Here is a 19987-nt window from a genome sequence, read left to right as displayed (position 1 = left end):
AGCATTACTTAGAGGCCCTGCAGGTGTAAAGACAGGGGCATTGTGACCACAGACACGGAGGAATTCTGATCATCCTGAAATTGTTGTCTCAGTTTTTAGAGGAAAGGTGTATTTTGGCATACGGTGTTAAAGGTTCCAATCCATCATTAGTTAGTTGGTTGCTTTATGCTGGTGGCCGGATAGCAAATCCCAGATCTGATGAATGAAGCTGCACACTTCATGAGTGGCTGAGAGACAGGGTACTGTGGTGTTTCCACCCTGTCCTTCCAAGTAGACTCCCACTTATACAGTCCTGATGCTTGCTGCTGCTGAGGCTTAGGTCTTCCTCTGATTCCCATTTTGAGCTTGGGTTTCCCGAGCCCAGACTACTCTGACCCCTGTTCTAGAGGAATCTGAAATAAATGGCGTTATGTCTCTTGGATTCAGAAGGCAGAGTGCCCTGGGATCTTTCTTTTCCAGGGTAAGCAGGACTTAACTCCACACACTGTGGTGGGTTTCTGCTGTCACCTTTCCGTAGCCACTGGCTGGGCTCACTGGTGATTTCCAAAAGAAAAGAGATGGAGTCCTGACCCAGGTTTCAGCCCCACAGTATTCTCCTCATATATGAACATCTTTTCTTCCTAATTGACTGCAGCTCTTCAAGGGCAGGGGATGGACTGCAGACCTCATGTTTCAATAGGCGACTTGCATAATACAGTATACACGTGGAAAGTTATGGGTGGGCTGGTAAGATGGCTCAGCGCTTGTGGCCGAGCCTGGTGACCTGAGTCTGATTCCTGGGACCCACGTGGTAAAACAAAGGACTCCTGAAGATGGCTCTCTAAGCTCTACATGTGGGCTCTAACCTGGAATTCCACACACTGATAAATAAATGAATGTAATGATATTTTGGGAAGTGATAGGTAATTGTAAGTCAGGGGATGACAGGGTCAGAGGTTATCAAATTGGATCTTAAATCTCTTCTGTGGTCGTTAGTATTGGATGCTTAGAGACTCGTGGAGAAAGGATGGTTCCCTTCAGGATACAGAGCTAGCGGTGGACCCGTCTTCTCACCCTCATGCTTTTCCCACGCCAGCCTGGCTCCGAATCTTGCCCAATTTCAGACACCTTTGAAGTGGCCATCTCTGTAGCTCATATTCCTGTTCTCCCCCCATCTCTTCTCCTTGAATTCCCTAGTTTTTGTAGCTCTTGATATATGTGGTGTATAAGCCACAACATACCCTGTTATGGCGGTTGAGTCATTTGACTTAGGTCCACGAGGCCCAGCTCCGTTTCTTTTTTTTTTTTTCTTAAAGATTTATTTATTATATGTAAGTACACTGTAGCTGTCCTCAGATACTCCAGAAGAGAGCATCGGATTTCCTTACGGATGGTTGTGAGCCACCATTGCTGGGATTTGAACTCAGGACCTTCAGAAAAGCAGTCAGCGCTCTTAACCACTGAGCCATCTCGCCAGCCCCCCAGCTCCATTTCTAACTTGTATAATCTCCAGGAAGTCTGAGCTACTTTTTGTGTTCCTGACATCTAGAATAAGGAAGTGCTTGCTTTCTGCTCTGATGTTTCTTAAAGTGTCAGCCCCTAACCCCAGTGGAATCCAGAGAATTTCATGTATAAAATCCAGGGTAGAGGCACATTGTTCTGTGGTGTTGGTTGGGGTGGATGAGAGAGATAGGAAAACCTGGGTACACCTTTAAATGAATGGGCTTTTCATTGCTCATGGAAAACCAGGTTTTACTGTGTCATCGGCTGCCTGGTGGAGCCACTATACAGTTCTAGAAGGATTTTCAATGGCTTGGGAAAGCTGTTGAGTTCACAGTGTCCAGAAGAGGGCCCCCATCTTGGTTACCTGGGTTGCCCTTCTGGCTTCCTGCAGAGCCCGGCAGGAAGGGTTTCAGCACCTCGGACAGAGGCAGAGTTTCAGTGGAGCTGAGGCTCTGTGCTGCCAAGCGGGAGGGCTCAGAGACCTGTCTACGACAGTTTCCCTGGCAGGGCAGTTCGAGCACGGTGCATTCCTTATTATTTTTCAGGCCTTTAAGGTCATTTCAACATAAACCCAAAGTCAATGTCAAAGTAGCATTTGTTTGTCAAACTCTGCGGGGATTTCATTTAAATGATAAAAGCCCTGCGCTTGCTGCACACCCATAATGTCAGCACTTGGGAGGCTGGGGCAGGAGGCTAGAGTGGGCAACACAGTGAGACCTGAGTCAAAAAAACAACCAAACCAAACCAAACCAACAAATCTCTCAAACAAATTACCAGCCCAAAGCAGACAACAAAAATCAAACTATTTTCTAGAAGGAATACATTCAAATGCAGTTTCCAGGTAGTGTCCAGCCTCTTTATCATGAGAGCTCCCGTCCACTCTTGGCCCAGCCAACCTCTACATGTGGTCATCCTAGCCGACCTCTACAACCCACTGAGTTCTGGAGCCCTCTTGGAGATCTCTTTGTGTGTGGGAGGCCCCAGTCCCTTGTTCTAAGGAACAGATGGCTGACAGGTTCTCAGTCAGAGGAAGCACACTAGCAGCTCCACTGTTCCATTTGGAACAAGGATAAATTGGTGAGAAGACCCACACCTGAGTCCCCATGGCATCTGGCTTTAGGAAGCTGTTAACCATCTTTCTGTGTGCCTGGGAGAATCCTTACCAGCTGGCAGGGCCCAGCTCTCCCAGGAAGCCCTCTTGGCTGCCCACCCATGCAGAGCATACTCTGCTTTCAGCTTCTTTTCATGTATATGTAGCCAGATGCACCAGATTCCTTCATGATAGCTATTCCCTTGTTAGATGAGCCATCTCCCATGTTTACTTTTTGTAGACCCCACAGTGATACCCCTTAGCTGGTGTGGGGGAACTGACGAATCTCAGAGGCTTCTCATTTACCTTGCTTCTCATCTACCTTTTTTCCCCTCTGTATTTACTTTTTTTTTTTTTTTTAAGATTTATTCATTACATGTAAGTACACTGTAGCTGTCTTCAGACACACCAGAAGAGGGAGTCAGATCTTGTTACAGATGGTTGTGAGCCACCATGTGGTTGCTGGGATTTGAACTAAGGACCTTTGGAAGAGCAGTCAGGTGCTCTTACCTGCTGAGCCATCTCACCAGCCCTCTGTATTTACTTTTAAAAAATGATTTAATTTATGAGTACATTGTAGCTGTCTTCAGAAACACCAGGAGAGGGCATCGGATCTCATTACAGATGGTTGTGAGTCACCATGTGGTTGCTGGAAATTGAACTCAGGACCTCCAGAAGAGCAGTCAGTGCTCTTAACCACTGAGCCATCTCTCCAGCCCCCTATATTTGCTTTTAATCTGAAACAACTATGTCAAATGGTTCACGATGTTGTCTGTGAAGTAGCCACTGGCTTCAGGGTCATACAGGACAAAGAAGCAGAGGCCAAAGGTGCAGTGAGATGGTTACCAGGAGAATGAAGGGGTGGTTTGGGGATTGCAGGATGGTTGCAAGTTTAAAGCCATCCAGGACTAGAAGTTGTGAAGAATCCAGTGATCACTTACTGCCAGAGACCAGCTTGTTTGGTCTCATTTTGCAGGTAAGGAAAGTGAAGTTTTTTTGGTTTTTTGTTTTTTGTTTTGGTTTTTTTCGAGACAGGGTTTCTCTGTGTAGTCCTGGCTGACCTGGAACTCACTCTGTAGACCAGGCTGGCTTCGAACTCAGAAATCCGCCTGCCTCTGCCTCCCAAGTGCTGGGATTAAAGGCGTGCACCACCACGCCCAGCTGCCAAGTGAAGTTTTAGTGATGCTTCTAGTGTTACACAACCAATGGGCTCCTTGGCAACGCTCTGACCTCTCTTGGACTATTGTGTAGCTTCACTTGGCAGATTGTTTTTCCAAGGTGGTCATGCCAATATGTCCCATTGCATATGCCTTCCTTCCACATGGCAGTGACATTCTTTCATTGAGAATTGGGGTCAACTTAAGAGTCATGGCTCCATGCTGATGGCAGTTGTTGGTATGACTTTCAAAAGTTAGTCATGGGGCTGGCTTGATGGCTCAGTGGTTAAGAGCACTGACTCCTCTTCCGAAGGTCCTGAGTCCACATTCCAGCAACCACATGGTGGCTCACAACCATCTGTAATGAGATCTGATGCCCTGTTCTGGTGTGTCTGAAGTCAGTGACAGTGTACTTATATATTATAGTAAATCTTAAAAATAAAGAAGTCATGATAGCTCGTTCAGTTCTGGCTGGATCCTTCTTTGAGACATTTGTCCTTGCAACCCAGCAGCTATGCTGTGAGGGAGTCAGGTAGCCACCACGTGGAAAGGCTTCACAGGATATCTGACCTCAGCCTGATCTGAGGTCCTGATGACAGCCAGTCTCTACAATCAAACATAGTTGCCTCCTGGTCCCAGTTAAGTGTGGGAAACAGTCATCTGCTCCTGGCTGAACATGTATTCCATACGCAAAACAAATGCTGACATTGGTTTGAGGACGGCCATGAGGCAGCAGCAGTTAGTAAAATTTCCTTTTATATACCTTAGTTTCTTTGAACTGTTCTGCAAATTAATTCAACAAACCTTTATTGGCTATGTAAGTGTGTGCATTTCAGCTGCTACTACAGTTCTTTTGGTGGGTGCAGACTAAAGAGCAACCTTAGAATGGTGGTTTCACCTGTACACTTGTTTAGTTCTCTGATCCAGTCTCCATACCTTGGTTCATGTTCCTTCCACTGGCAGCACGTCTTCCCTGCCCACTTCAGCTTTCAAGGATCTACTCCAAAGCCTCTTCCCCTCCACGCGCTCCTCCAGTAGAAATGAACCTGGACCTCACGATCCCATAGCACTTGTTAGACTACAGTTAAGTCTGCCCACCACCTCTCTCAGATACCACTAGACTGTGAAGCCCTGGAGGAGGGAGACTGGCTTAGCCCTCTTGTTTCCCAACCGAGGCCCGCCCCCACCCCCACCCCCAGCATCTGGTACAAGGCATAGAATATGGGAGGTCCCCAGGAAACACTCATTGGAATGGCTGGAAGCAGTAGAATCGGAAGCCAGTCTCCTGAACAGCAGCCTCCACCACTTTACCCACTTTCTGTGCCAAGGAGTCAGGAGAGTATGCCTTTAAGGGTAAGTATCAGGTCAGTAGGAAAAGACCTTGGAATGGGCTGGAGCATAACAGAGCCAGGGTGTCTGGCTTCGTGATATAGGCTTGAAGTGCCCCCCTCCACTTCTCCTCCCTCTCACTTTTCTTCCTCTCAATGGGCCCTAAGTACCTGTTCCTGGGGCGAGGATTGGGGGGCAGATTGCCCCTTGCTTGTCTCCTCTAACCCCAGTTCATATCCAAAACAACCACTATTCTGAAAACCCAGTTTTACAGAAAAAGTTCCCTATAACTTCCAAAATTCATTTGCTGTTGAAATGGGGGAATACTGTTGTTCTTCCTCCCCTGGGGTTTCCAAAGCATCCATCCTCCATCAACTGTCTGTCAGTTCCAGTCTGTTTGTGTCACGGACTCTCCTGGGTCTGATTTTAGCTGTCTATCTCTGCTGGCCTGGTCCTCTGGGGACTCCAGCAAGGGTAGCTTCCATTTCTTTCCTTCTCGTGGAGGTCCTCTTCTCCCTAGGCTGAACAGGAGCAGAGTAGGGTGGGTAGGATGTCCTCTGCAGACTTTTCTCCCTAAACATCTCTTTCGGGGAGCTCAGTCAGCAGCTCCCTTCCCTCCATCACAGGCAGGGTGGGGGAGAGCTCTCCTGTGGGATGACCCTTGGGGCCTGCTGTGGGGGTGGGGCAGAGTGTGGTTGCTCTGGAGATTAGGTTTGTCTGCATCTGGAATTGGGAGGTTGGAACAAGATAGACCAGAGGGTCTTCTATATAAGGTGGTCTCTTAATGTCTGGTACCAGAACCCCAGAAATGCCTTGAGGAGAGCTTGTCTGTAGGTCAGCCTTCAGGAACCCTCCTGAGCTTCCTAGGAAGTAAGAATCTGCAATTGGCTTTGACACACACCTTTCTCTAAGTGTTGCTTGTTGCTGCTGCTGGTGATAGTGGTGTGTGTGTGTGTGTGTAGGAAAGAGAGAGAGAGAGAGAGAGAGAGAGAGAGAGAGAGAGAGAGAGAGAGAGAGAGGAGAGAGCTTTCTTTAGCTTGAAGAAGCAAGCAAGCAGCTCTTAGGAGAGTTACTGTGTATCTGGTTTCCCCTTTTACTGGCAGATAATGGGCCTCGGTGACCTTGTGTTTTCCCTCTGGGATAGTAAGACCAAAAGACTTCCTCAGCAAGTGGCTCCCAGTGGTAAGGACTGCTGGCCAGTCAGACGAGGAGTCCCCTCCTTTTGGGACCTATCTTTCCTGAAGCGTCGGTCTAGAAGGGGCCATAGAGGTTTGGATCTTGCTCTCCGTGCCCACTCTTACTTTTTCTCACTTTCAGTCCCCAGGCTTAGAAAGGAGGACTCTTCACTCACACAGGCTGGGTGTTGGGGGCCAGAGCAGTCATGAGCCCAGAGGCGCCGATGCCTCTCAGGCTAAGTTACAAGTTGGAAGACGCTGTTGGTGGAAAGGGTCTGAGGGATGACTGTGCAGGCAGGAGTCGCTGGACTTTTTTAGCATCAGCTGGTGGAGCCACCTCCTTCTCTCCCACCGGCTGCCTCCCTGAGTCACTGCCCACCCACTAGCAAATAAAAAAGAGTGTCACCTCCTGGCCAGGGGCCCTGTTTGGCCTTAGTGTTTTCAGGTTTTTGCTCCTGGAGTGAAGGTAAGAGTCTGGCTGGCGTGGTCTCATGGCGACCTTTCTTGCGCCGACCGTCGCCCCCTGCCCCCCATCTAATGAAGGTTCCCGCTGGTGACAAGACCCAGCCCCTTGCTGCAAGGACAGAGGCAGCTGCAAGCCCTCAGGAGCCCCCACATGGCCCCATCCATCTAGACAGGCCTCTGATCCGGGTTGCAGGCAGGGGAGGGGATTCAAGGCCGCCTCAACTCCAGCTGCCGGCTCCTCCCCACAGCAGGCCTGCTCAGCTGTCAACACTCGCCTCTCGGCCTTGCCCTGCCCCAGGCGTTGCTGAGCTGCTCAAATCAAGGACACCTCAGCCGCCCGAAGCCCCCTACTCAGGCCCCAACAGGCGGTGGGCAGGCAGTGGGCAGGCGGCTGGTGGACACCCTGCCTGCCCTTGAGCATCCTCAGACCTCTTTGCCTAAATAAGGGAGCTGCTGCTGGAGCGAGCCAGCTGGCAGGGGGAGGGGCCCAAGGCAAGGCCAGGGTTTTCCGAGGGGGCTGGGCCGCCCGGCCGCCTCGGGGGGCCCCAAGCCCTCCTATTGGGCCTATGAGGTTCCTTCAACAGAGGGAGGGAAGGCCTCTAGCTCACGGGGATCCCCTGGCTGGGACCTCGCACTCAAGGAAGGACCTCGCTTTGCTCTTACAGCTAAAAGGCCGCAACTGCTGTCGGTCTCTTTGTACGTGTCATCCATGGAGAGATTCGAATAACCACCGAGAGGTTATAACTCCCTGGAGACAGGGGAGGCGTGCCTCTCTTACGGCTCACCCACCCTTGTCTCAAAATTTTACAGCTTCCACATTCCCTGTTCTTCCCATTTCCTGGCTGTCCCCTGGTCCTAGGGCGGCTCATCTCAGAGCCTAGGCCTCACTCAACCCTGTCACCCACAGCACATTCCGACATCGAGCTGTGGGTACACAGCCTGCCCTAGGCGCAGCAGGGAAGCAGGAGATAAAGGGTTGGTCCTGTCCCATCAAATCAGGTCTCTCAGTCCTGAGTCTGGGAGGGGGCGATATGCCCCTCTCCCTGGTCACCTCCAAACCGACCGTCGCACCTGTCCTCAACGTTCCCCTACTTAAAGGTCCCTTCCCCCTCTCAGCGGAGCGCGAGTCCCGGGGGCGCGGTAGCGGAGCGAGGGGTTGGGACTCGGGGAGCGCTCGGCGCGGCTCAGCCAATAAGAAGGGCGGGCGCTCGGGGTGGCGGGGAGAGGGCGGTGCTGCCGGCGCGCGGCGACAGGAGGGGGCCGGGAGGCGGGGGCCGGAGCCGGAGGGGCGCGCGCCGCATTAACCCTTCAGCCGCCGGACCAAGCCGCAGGCGCTGCCCGAGCCGCGGGCGCTGGAGCGGCTGTCGGCGCGGCGGCGGCGGGCAGGCGTGAGCCGAGAGCCCGGCGCTCGAGCGGGTGGAGCGCGGCGCGGGGACGAGGTGCAGCGGGGCCCGTGGCACCACCAGCCCGGGTCGACAGACAGGTGTGCCGGCGCCGCAGCTCCAGCAGCTTCAGGCCCGGCCCAGGGTCCGGAGCCCGCAGCCACTAAGCGGAGCGGGAATCCCGCGCCCTCGGTCCAGTTCCGGCCCCGCCCGCACTCAGCTTGGCCGCGGGGTGCGGAGACCACGGCCCGGCCAGGCCACCCGAAGCCTAGTGCTGGGCCGGGCCGGGCCAGGGTGGGTGGGGGCCCGCCCGGCCCGCCCATGGGCTCAGGATGCCGGTGCGGAGGGGCCACGTCGCGCCGCAGAACACCTTCCTCGACACCATCATCCGCAAGTTTGAGGGCCAGAGTGAGTGGGGGAGGGGGCAAGGCGGGGAGGGGGTCTGGGGGGTGGGTCCAGTTCTGCTGAGTGTGGCTGGGGGGCGTGCCCGGGCCGTGTGCAGTGCAAAAATGTGAGTCAGTAGGGGCTGGTGGGCCCTGAGACTTACGCCAGGAGCCAAGGGGACAAGGCTTGGTGCCAGGGACCACTGGCATAGGACCAAGGGGCCTAGTGTTGCAGCTAGGGGTCGGAGAGTGAGTATGACACCAGGAATGTGCAGGAAAGGGAGGTGGGATGAGATGTGTAGGTGTTTCCAACTCTAAATGTCCAGAGTTGATGAGATTGTGTGTGTGTGCTGTCGTAAGACTGTTTATGACCTAAGCTGTTGGTCCCTAAAAGTACATTGCACGTTCCAGTCTTGGCTGTGTTGTATGTGACAGACTAAAGCTAAAGGTGTAGGATCAGTGACCAAATCTGCTCTTGAGTGTGTGACAAGTATATGGTCAAATCCCTGTGTCACTAATGAATTCGAGTCTGCATGGGCAGTGGAGAGCCATCTCCGGCAAGTCCCCAAGATTGTGGGCCCTGTGCTGAGAGGCTGCTGCATATCTGAAGCTGGCTTTGGGGCAAATAGGCTGGCTATAGAGTTCCAGTGTGGTGGGCTTTCCTGCTATGGATGGTACCCCAAACCCCTTTGGGTTTGGGTGACTACAACTCCCCTTATTCGGACCTGGCAAGGGAGACTTCCAGAAATGTGTCCTAGGCTAGGTGAATGTTTGGTGTTGGTGTGCCTATCCTCAAGGCTGCATGTGCCACAGAGTGTGTGACTGCAAAGGGCCCCTGGAGCAGGAGGGTGACATTCCTTGCTTGTGACCCTGTGCACACAGGACAATGTGTGCTTTACTGTGTTGGGAGGGAGGGATCAGTTGGATGGGCAGCATTGTCCCTAGACAGAGAACAGGATGATCCTGAAGAGGTGGTGCAGGCCTAAGGGCAGGGGGCAGGCCCTTGCTCGGGCTTTCTTTTCCTACCAGTTAGGTAGGCAGGAGCAGAATCTGAGAAGATCTTGGACTGGGTCCTAGAGGCTTGGCTTCTGGCCCTGCCTCTGCCACCGACTGCCAGATGACCTTGAGTGACTCTCCTACTCTAAGCCTCAGTTTCCACATTTGTGAACAAGGCGATAAACTACAGGGCTTGTGAGGTCTCGCCAGGATCTGTATTTTAGGACTTCTGTCAAGCGTGGGGTAGAGTGGGACTTGCCTTCAAAGGAACTTTGTTCTCCTAGTCTGGGAGTGGGGAGAGGAGCTCCCTTTTCTCCGGTGGGTGGTGGGTACTCTGGACACCTTAGGCTGAGTAGGAGTGGAGACAGAGTTAGAAGGCCTTTTCATAGGACAAGAAACTCTGACCTGGGGTTGATGCTTGCTTGGGAGTTCCAAAAGGCCTTGGGAACTGACCTAATGACGACCCAACTCTCAAAAGTAACTTCTTGGAGGGCAGAAGTCGGGAGGCTGGAACCTGGTAGGCTGGCCTTGCTGCAGGGAGCCCTGCTGTAGCCAGCTGCCTGGGGTTTGCAGGACTGTGCAGGGCTGCAGCCTGAAGACTGCATAGCGAGGAGGGAAGGAAACAGGTTCAACTTCAATTGCACACCCCAGCTTTAAAGGCCAAAGTGGACAGAGTTTCTGTTTATAGAAGGTACCCATCCCTCGAACTCTGATACAAAAGTGAGATGCCCTGAGGCTGCCCGACTTGCTGTTCATCCACTTGCCTGGCCTTTAGCTCAAGTGTGGAGTGGATGAGCCAAGTCTAGCTGAAGTGGACCTATTGGACTCCATTTGATGGGGTCACCAAGGAAAGCTTCCTATCCCTAGAGGTGGTAATCTTTCCCGGGTCTGGTTTCCACAAGTGGGCTGGTGTCTTGGCCTGACCTCTGGGTGTGTGAAGCTGCAGGTAGTTTTCCTTGCTCTGTATGACCTTGGACTTGTGCCTGTGACCCCCAGTTGTCCTTCTGCCAGACGAGATTCAAAAGCTGGATTCACTGTGAATGAGCTGCTAGACTGGGGCATTGAGATGAACTTCTCTTGAGCCTCAGTTTCTTCATCCATAAAATGACTATACTAACAGCTACCTTGCTGCGTTGTCCAGGTCTGCAAGTTCACGCCCTCATCCTCTGGTTTACCTATTCCTCAGCTTCTGACTGCCTGTGGGTAGGATTCGGAAATCATAGTGGCCGTGACGGGAGGGAGTCTAACGGTATTCGAGGGACTGATTTTCTAGGAAGAGTTTCTTATCAAGAGGAAGAAGCCAGAGGAGCTGGTGCAAAGGGGAGGCTGGCCGCCATCTCCTGTCCTTCCCAGGCTCCCTTTCCAGGCTGTGTTTATCCCTCCGCCGCGGCTGCTGACACGCGTTGCTGACACCCGCCCAGGCTGGCCTTGGTCGCTGGCTCTCTGCCACGCAGCCAGCCGGCGGGCCAGGGGGTAGGGGGCGTGTCGCGAGGACGCGCCCGGTGGAGGCACCTGTGTCACTGCACAGCTGCGTTCAGTCGGGGTTGGGCACACCTCCCTGGTGCGGGGGAGTGTCGGACGGCACTGTGTGACGAGCGAATGTGGGGAAGGGTCGGGAGCCCCCAAAACTAGCGTCCCCGCTCACGTGCGTCTTCATCCCCGCCCCCCCCCCCTCGCAGGCCGCAAGTTCATCATCGCTAACGCGCGCGTAGAGAACTGCGCTGTCATCTACTGCAACGACGGCTTCTGCGAACTGTGTGGCTACTCGCGGGCCGAGGTGATGCAGCGGCCCTGCACCTGCGATTTCCTGCATGGGCCGCGCACGCAGCGCCGCGCCGCCGCGCAGATCGCGCAGGCCCTGCTGGGCGCAGAGGAGCGCAAAGTGGAGATCGCCTTCTACAGGAAAGATGGTAGGCGGGGCCGGGGCGTGGCTGTGGCGAGGGGCCGGGCCTCCAGAGAAGGAGCGTGGATGCGGGGTGGGGGTGCATTGGGGTGGGATCTGTAGTTGCTGGAGGCTGGTGAACCTTGCGAGTCCCTTGGGGGCGGAACTCTCCAGGCATGGGCGTGGCCCTATGTCTGGGAGCCCGTGTGGCCTTAGTCTCAACTCTGGTGGGTGGGCGTTCCGGATGGCCTTGGAGGTACTAAGGCTGAGGGGGCCTGGCATCTCTCGTACTTTACTCCTTGGCAGGTGTCATTATGTTGAGCTTGGTAGGCTGACATTTGACTAAGCTGGGATGGTAGGTACGTGCGTGGATAGTGGTAATAGGGCAAGGTGGGGGCTGGCGCTGGCTCTGGGTCTTAGTCACAGGATTCTAGCTACCTGAAGGGCATCCTGTGCCAGGTGACTTTCTGGAAGAAATGGAGTGCGGGGCACTCTGCTGCCATCTTCTGCCTTCCTCTCTCTGCGTTCAACGACACCTCTTCCCATAACTTAAGTTACCTTTGTCTGGTCTGCAGAACACCCTGCCCCTCCCCTCAACTCCCTCCTAGCCAGGTGTCTCTGCTCAGCCACCACCTCCCAAGCCAGCTGCTCTGGGCTTCCGGAGAGCAAAGCGGATAAACACACTGGGTGGGTGGAGCTGTTCTTTCACTAGGCCTGTGCGACTGGGTGGGCTCTGCTCAGGGAGGTCAGTGAGGTGGTGAGGTAGTGGGTAGTGGGTAGTGGAGGGCTCGGAAGGGGCTCCAGATAGTCACCAATGAGCTTACTTCCCTACATCCCTGGAACCCAGCTCTTGAACATAGATCTGCCTACAGGAAAGGCAAAGTTCTTGCTCTCAGGGAGCCAGTTGCCTAGCCACAGTGAGCACACCCTGCCTCTTTCTGTGGCAAAAGGACCCTGCAAGCTACAGGCCTCTGATGTGCATGCTCCAGGGTGGTTTCCTTAAGGGGCTTCCTTTGCAGGTGTGTAGTCTGTGATGTCTTTGGACAACACTCAGAGGGTCTGCACTACCAGTGGCCCTTTGCTGGAGAGTTTGCCTGCACAAATTGCAGTTCTGGCTTGCAGGCAGGTAGAGGATAAAGTGGTGGGAAGCTCACTGGGCTGTGTGACCTTGTTCAATTCTCACAGCATCCGCAATGTTGTTAGGGTCCAACAACATAAAATAGTATGCAAAAGCAAAGAGCATTTATTCTGCAGAAACTTCTAGCATGGGGTCAACTGTCATCAAAATAGTAAAGACTTGAGGGGCTCATGGACCCCCTTTTATGCAAGGCTAAGGGAATTTTCTAAAGAGTTAGGTAACCTCTAATATGATTGCTAGGGCCAAATCAGTGCCATTAGTACAATTTTGAGTGGCTATTGTGTTAGTGTCTCTGTATTTGTTGACACCTTGAAGAATCTCAGAAAGCAGCTCAGTTGTGGCCTTGTCATCCCCTCCAGCCAGGTGTCCTGGGAGCTGGCTCAGTTTCAGACTTATCCTCCTTAAGTCAGGGTTGTCACTGATCAGTGACCCATTGTCGATGGCTTCCTTGGAAGAGCCCAGTTGGCTTCCTGGGAAATTGAAATTTTATTCCCAGGGTTTTTGGACCTCTCAGTATTGCCTTTTATCACCTAAGGAGGATGAAACTAAAGCCTAAAGAAAGTAAGAATGTTCCTTGAGCCATGTCGATTGAAAGCCTCAGTACTTGGAGTGGAGTTCATGTCTGTCTGACCAGAGCCATGCTCTGTTCTGCTCTGTGTCATGCATTGATAAGGACACCAGAGAACTCAATTAAGGAGGCTATCTGTGCTTCACACAAACACAAACTTAAGTTTCCAGTGCACAGGTGTGTACGTGCATATGCACACATAACTACTGGGGTCAGGTGTCATGTGGAATCTTCCACCAGCCAAATTGGTTGATTTTCACAGTTTTGTTTCAGTGCTTGCTCGGGATCTTGGAATGCTGGGGTTTCTTTTTTCTTCTTCTTCTTCAGGACTGAGGCTCAAGGCCAGAGCTGTGTGTGATGGAGTGAGTGCTACCACACATGTGTTTGGAGGTCAGAGGACATTTCATGGAGTTGGTTCTCTCTCTCAGCCTTTCCATGGGTTCCAGGGATGAAAGTCAGGTCGTCAGACTTGTGTGGGAAACACCTTTACCTGCCGATCCATCTTGCTAGTGCTTGTATGTGCTCTCTCTCCTCTTTCATTTATTATTATTATTATTATTTTGGCAGGGTTTCAACTACACAGATATAACTTGCTTTGACTCAATGTGATCTGCTAGCCTCTGTGCCCCAAGTGCTGGGACTCAAGGTGTGCACCACTGCATCTGCACCTAAATTTATTTGTTTTGAGACAGTAGCTCACTAAGTTGTCCAGGTTGGCCTTGATCTCACTCCATAACCTAGGTGGGCCTTGAACTTTTCCAGCCTCCAAAGTAGCTGAGATGATAACCCTGCATCACTAGGTTCACGGGTACGGAACTTCTGAGAAAATGCTCCTGTGCAGTGTCTTCCCCCAGTGAGCACACTCCAGTCCCGTGGTGAGCACACTCCAGTCCCGTGGTGGGTGCTGTTTGTGTTTGTGGATTTGGGATCAGAGAGGTTGGACTGATTTTGCCTTTGGCGGTAGCATGGGTATAGCCTTCTCAAGTAGTGTGGGTCTTTTTGGCTCTTGCTGACTCCTTTGGGAGAGTCCTGAGAAGGCACTGTTGTGGAATCTTGGGGAATTTCGAGGACCATCTATTTGGTGGAGAAGCTGTGTGGTGGAGGTCCTGTTACCAGTCTATCTGTGAAGAGAATGGACCTATAATCCAGACCCCTTTGCAAGCCTAAACTTCGTGCCTTCTCCAGGTTACTACTCCAAATGGGGCCGTGACCTAGGAAACCCTATGCTAGCTGCTGTCTCCTGCCTCTTCTCACCTATTTTCCATGGGGTTCATATAACTCCCACGGACAACAGGTTGGCCTAGCACCTGGGGCCCCACTTACCTTGCCATTCTAGGCTGAGGGCAATGCAGACAGATTCTTCAGCCTCTCTGTCCTTTGTCTTGTGACACAAAGTTCCTCATGTCATCTTTGTTGCCTGACCTGGGCTGCCTCTCTCTGTCTCTGTCTCTGTCTCTGTCTCTGTCTCTGTCTCTGTCTCTGTCTCTGTCTCTGTGTGTGTGTGTTGATGTGTGGAACATGTAGAGATTCAGAAAAGAAATGTGCTTTCTTCTTTTCCAAACCTTTTCTAGGGTGTCTGCCTGCCTGGGCCAGCCTTGGTAGAGTAGGTTCTTGGGCTGTAGCTCCAGGGAAGAGTGGCTGGGGAGGAGGCAGGGCCTTTTGCTGGCAGGCGCCTCTAAGGACAGCTGTGCTGTGTCGGAGCCTCTAACCCAGCTCTGTGCAGTCTCAGGCTCTGGAGCCAGACAGCCCCATTATTTAGTTGCTGGGGCTGCTGGGAGAAAGGAAAGCTAGACTGGGGGAGTGTGGGTGGAGGAGGAGACAGAGTGTGCCCAGTTCACTGGCCGTGTGATGATGCCCCTTAAGACAGACCGAGGATCAGAATGGAACTGGGAACAGCAGAACCCTGTAGTGCAGGCCTGGCAGGATATGACATTTCTGTGAAGGGACCGCAGACAGCAGGTGCTGGCTGCGTACACACCTTGCCCTCTGCTGCTGCGGTGGGGGTGGAGGAGATGTAGCTCTTCCTCTTCCTGGTCCTGCTATTGTCTTTGCTCTTTGTCCCCACCTCCCTGCTGCCTCCCTTCCTGCCTGCTGTGCCCCCCCCTCTTGGCAGCTCTTGCTCCCCACACTCAGGCCTCCCTGCCTTTGTCTCAGACCTGCCTGCCTGCTTCTGTCCCTTCCATTTTTGCCTCCTTCTCCTTTTGTCTTTCTTCTGATCCTTCAGCACCCTGGAACCAAATTTTTGCTTCTTTCTGTGTCTCCTGTATGCTGTCTACTCACCCCCGTCCCCCAGGCCTTTGTCTCAAAGGCTTATCTGTCTTACCATACTTCTAACTGTCCTGGCCCTGTCTCTCTGTCCCTGTGTCCCCAGGAGCCTGTGTGTGGGTGGAGATGGGGTTGTCTCTAGAGAAGAATCTATTGGCTTCTCCACTCCAGCTGTAGGCCAGTTGCCATGGCAACAAGGTCAGAGGGTCCCCACTGCTACAGCTGATGCTGTGGCTTGGGGGGAGGGGTTGGGACCTTCGGTCCAGACCAGCTCCCCAGTGTGTTGTGTCTCCACATTTGCTCTGTGCTGTACCCTAACTCACACCCTGGTCTTTCAGGTGCTCAGGCTGACCCTGGTGGTACCAGCCTCCAATTTCTGGGCATTTCATCACCCTTTACAACCCAGGCCATTAGTTCTGGTCTTCTCTCTTCTCTGCCTTCCCTGCTCACTTAAGTCAGAGGTTCTGCTCTGCCCCTGCTGTGGCTCTTTCCTATCAGACAGGTCCCAGTCATGTGTCCTCTGAGAAGGTGAAAAGATGCTTTCTCTGAAGGGGGAGGTTTTGAGGTGGAAGGCAGAGGTCAGAGGTTGGTGCCTAGCTGTTTCTGTGCTCCGTTCATGGGAAGCAGCCTGGAGCCTTCCTAAAAGAAACTAAGGCCTTAAACTTAGGGCTTTTCCATGGGGCCAAAGCAATTAGAGTGCTTACCCCCCAACCCCTTTTATTTCTGTAATCCTAGCTAGGTAGACCAGGCTGGCCTTGCTAAGATTAAAGGTGTGTTCCCTTCTGAGGAGCATAGATAGCCCTGTTTTTCTGGTCAGGATCTGGTATAGTCTGGAGCCTGGGGCAGGTGGTAGCTTCTGGCAGGGCCTGCCTCCAGCTGTCTGTCTGTCTGTCTGTTTCTGCTAAGGACTTTTCTCCTAGCTTCCCTGTGGTGGGCTGCTGAGGGCTTCCTGTCCATGAGGGTAGAGAGGTGCTGTTTCCTCAGAGGCCCTAGGCCTGGACAGTGTCAGGAGGGTGCCTCCTGCTCCTGTGTGTGGTGTCTCCGAAGCCCCAGAGGAACTATGTAAATATTTGTGCAGAGCTGTCGGTGGTGGAAGCAGAGTTGACAGTGGCCTTGGGCTCTGGGGAGGGGGACTGGAACAGCAGGAGGGCTTGCTTGCTAGGTGGTGGAGGTGGTGGAGGTGGGTGAGCTGGGGTGGCTTCCTGTGCCTTGAGGTCTCAGAGCTCCCAGGAAGTCCTTTCCTACTTAGCCTCTCTCCTAGAGAACACACTGGCCAGAGATTGACATTCCCCTCTAAAATCTGCCTCCCACCTGAGTGCAGGCAAGAGAGCAGAGGTAGCTGGCCCCCATGGGTGAGGGACTGAGATATGACTCTGTGACATGCAGGGAGCCCTGAGTCACAGTCTGAGGAGGAGCTCAGGAGGGTCCCAGTGCTGCTGAGACCCCTTGTTGTCCATAAAGATCTCTAGGCTGTATTCTGGGCTTGGGCATTTGTTAGCTGGCCTGGAGTTACCCAGCGGGCTGGGCAGCAGCACTCTGTCTTTACCTGTCCCTGCCTCAGTTTGGCCCTGGATGAGTTTGCAGTCCTCATCTTCCCCCTAGGTGGAGTGGCTTGGTTTTGGTTTTCTATTGTTTTCCGTTTTCATATCTACATTGCCTAGTACGTCGTAGGAGCTCAGTATCTGCATGTTTTTGTTAAATGAATGGACAAATGGGGCAGCACTGTGTAGCTGAGCCTTATTCTTGGCATTAGATGACTGGGGGGCGGTTTCTAACTTGATTATGGACTGGGAGGCCTTGGGAAAATCATTTCTTATCTCTGGGCCTCAGTGTCCCATCCTGTGAAAACCTTGGGGTGATAGAACATTAGGGTGGAAGAGGGGGCGAGGGGCCAGAGCGTAGCTCGGTGCCCTCCTGCTCTGTTGAGTGTGGGAGGCATCACACAGTGCAGGGAATGTACTCGGGCCCCATAGCCTCTTATGAGAGGAGGCCAGAGAGGGAACAAAGCTTTGGCAGAGCCAGCTGGGAGCTGGCAGCTCCTGGTAGCACTTATGTAGACTCAGGTGACATGACTTTACAGTGTGTAAATGCTGGTCCTTGTAGCCTCTTGCGGATAAAATTTCTTAGTCATTTTCTGGAAGGGAAACTCTTGCTTGTAGAGGCTAAGGGACATACCTAGCAGGTGGGGACCCAAACTGGCCCTCGGGCCCAGTTGTCTCTACTCTAGAACCCTGTGTGGACCACCTTGCACCTCCTTTTCTGGTGTGTGATGAGTTCAGGCCTCAGGAGGTCTGGGTTTGGCTGGAATCTGAAGGCTTTGGTGGCCCTTGTTTCTGAAGTGGATCAGATCACTTGCCCCCTGCATGGTGGGTGGAGAGCATTCCCCAAACAACACAGCAGCATGCCATGTAGGGGCTGTCTGACTGCCACTTGGCAGGCAGTACCCCACAGTCCCAGTTAAGACTACGGGGAGTCTTTGTGTGGTCCTCGCACCCTGGCCTGTCTTTTTTCTCTCCAGGTTTCTGTTGGCTCAGCCCCTCAAGTCCACGAGGCCCCAGTACTTAAGCTATTGTTTCATTTTCTTGTCTGCCTTTTCTTTTTCTCTCACCTCTCAGTTCTGTGCACTCCTTACAGGCAGCCATTCAAATGCACTCCCTATGAATATGCTTTCCACATATGTTCTTGCAAATGTGTATTTTGACTGGGTAGATGCATATGGATTTAATGTATGCAAATGGTATTGTGCTGTGTATTGTATCCTGGCATTCACAGGAGCATGATTGTATGTGCAGGTGGGCTAGCTGCCAGTGAGTATCCAGGCTGTGGTTTCCCATCTTGGAGCATGTATCTATCTACCTGTTTTACTTGCTCCTGTCCCAGTGAAGGACCGCAGATAGTCTCCACCTCTCTGTCACCAGAGAAAATGACACATTGAACATTATCTGACCCAGGCCTTTCCAGACTCCTGTGAGAGTGTCTGTGGCCTGAATAGCCTGGGAGTGAAATTGCTGGATCACAGGAGATGGGGTTCTTAGCTAACTGCAGCCCTACTGTGCACCTGTAGTCTGCCTCCTGAGTGGAGACTCTCGTGCTCTCCCACCTCTGCCACATTCAACATCATCTCCCTTTCTAATGTTTGCCAGTCTTGTGGGTTTGCTGGTTTCTTTGACGTATTGTAAGTCAGAGCATCTCTTTCAGGCTTGTTAGCCACGTGGGCTTTCATTCCTGCCAACGGTGAGAGTCCATCCTTTGCTTGTCTTCCTGTGAGACTGCTCTCTCTTGATCCTGTGGCTTTCCAGGGGTTGCTTGTGTACAGTAGAAATACAAATGAGTACAGTATGCATTCTGGATGTCAATTTCTTGTGCAAATTGTGAATATCTTTCTCTCTTGCTCTCTGCTTGGTTAATAAAACAAAGATTCTTAGTTTTGATGCAGACGAATCATTGACTTTAGTCTTTTGAAGTTCCACTGGAGACCCTTTCCTATGCAAAGGCTGAGGACCCACAGGTCTGCCTCTTCCCTGACTCCCTGGCTCATCTTCCTCAGTTGGATGTTGGATCCACTGAGCCCTCCTTGGATGCAGTGTCAAGTAAGGATCAAGTTTTATTTTTTTCCATGTAAGGAGCCAACTTTCCCAACACATCTAGTCTGGTTTTTTCCATTGCTTTGTGGGGCACCTTTAGCATAGGTTACTACCTAACTGTGCAACCATGGGTCTGCCTCTGAACATAGCATTCTGCCCCAAATGTCTGTCAGTGTGCCTATCAGGACTGTAAGACAACGACAAACACAGAGCATCGTGCTTACTTACCGTGTCTCAGTAATGGAAAGGTGAATTCTTCCACTTCTTTTTTTTTTTTTTTTAATTTAAAAGATGATTTGTTTACTTATTTACTAGATAAGATCTTACACTGTAGCTTGGGATTCACCATGTATGCAGCGGCCCAGGCTTGTCTTAAACTGTGGTAATGCTCCTGTCCCAGCCTCCCAGGGGCTGGGATAACAGCCATACCTGGCTTTCCCCCTTCTTCCTTTTAGCGTCATTTGTTTATGTTCTTGAGTCAGTATTGAAGTAGCTTAGGTTGGCTTGGAGCTCATTATCCTGCTGCTTCTTCTGCATGTTCAGATAGCAAGTGTGCACCGTGTGCCAGCTTCACCAAAGCCTTTGTCAGAATTAGGTTTGCGTTTCACTCAGAAGGATGAACAGCTTTATAAGCTTTAGTAAGATGCTGGGCCATCTCTACAGGCATCTCATTCCCAGATATCTTATTGCTCGGAGGTTTGTTCTCTCGCCTGTCTGTTCTTGATCGTCCCAGCTACTCCACAGTCATTGTTATTGAGGAAGAGGTTTCGTGGCTGGGGAGATGACTCAGTGGATACAGTGCTTGATGGGAAAGTGTGAGGACCAGAGTCTGAATCCTCAGAGCCCATGTGAAAGCTGGGCACAGTAGGTAGCACTGTAACCATATACTACCAGATAAAATGGGAAGGTGGGGTCAGGAATCCTGGGAAGCTCATGGGCCGATAGCCTGGTGTGTGCAGAGGCAAAACAATGCCATATGGATATCATGGCCCGTGTGCCACACAGATGCATGCGGGCACACACAACATGCACAGGGATAAGGAAACAGACATTTAATTTATGTGGTCATGCATGTCATGGTGACTGTTTGA

The 19987-nt window shown here is 52.2% G+C and overlaps 1 protein-coding gene across 4 annotated transcripts in view; it reads left to right on the top strand.

The window, feature by feature from the left end:
- The first annotated feature begins 7992 nt into the window (after positions 1–7992).
- Positions 7993–19987, top strand: part of Kcnh2 (potassium voltage-gated channel subfamily H member 2) — a 32160-nt gene continuing 20165 nt past the window's right edge. Inside the window, exons 1-2 of one of the 4 annotated variants that reach the window (XM_021163307.3) lie at positions 7993–8488; positions 11139–11369. In XM_021163307.3, coding sequence (XP_021018966.1) covers positions 8413–8488; positions 11139–11369 — 307 coding nt within the window. In that variant the 5' untranslated portion in view covers positions 7993–8412. Of the gene's footprint in view, positions 8489–8617; positions 8713–11138; positions 11370–19987 lie in introns of those variants that run through there. The other 3 variants (XM_029477865.2, XM_029477864.2, XM_029477866.2) reach the window with 3 other exon arrangements.

Source organism: Mus caroli, unplaced genomic scaffold, assembly GCF_978045245.1.
Source record: "Mus caroli unplaced genomic scaffold, Mus_caroli_1 scaffold_4, whole genome shotgun sequence".
Classification (NCBI taxonomy): Eukaryota; Metazoa; Chordata; class Mammalia; order Rodentia; family Muridae; genus Mus; species Mus caroli.
The sequence above is the reverse complement of the archived record's forward strand: the minus strand, read 5'-3'. Positions and strand labels throughout refer to the sequence as shown.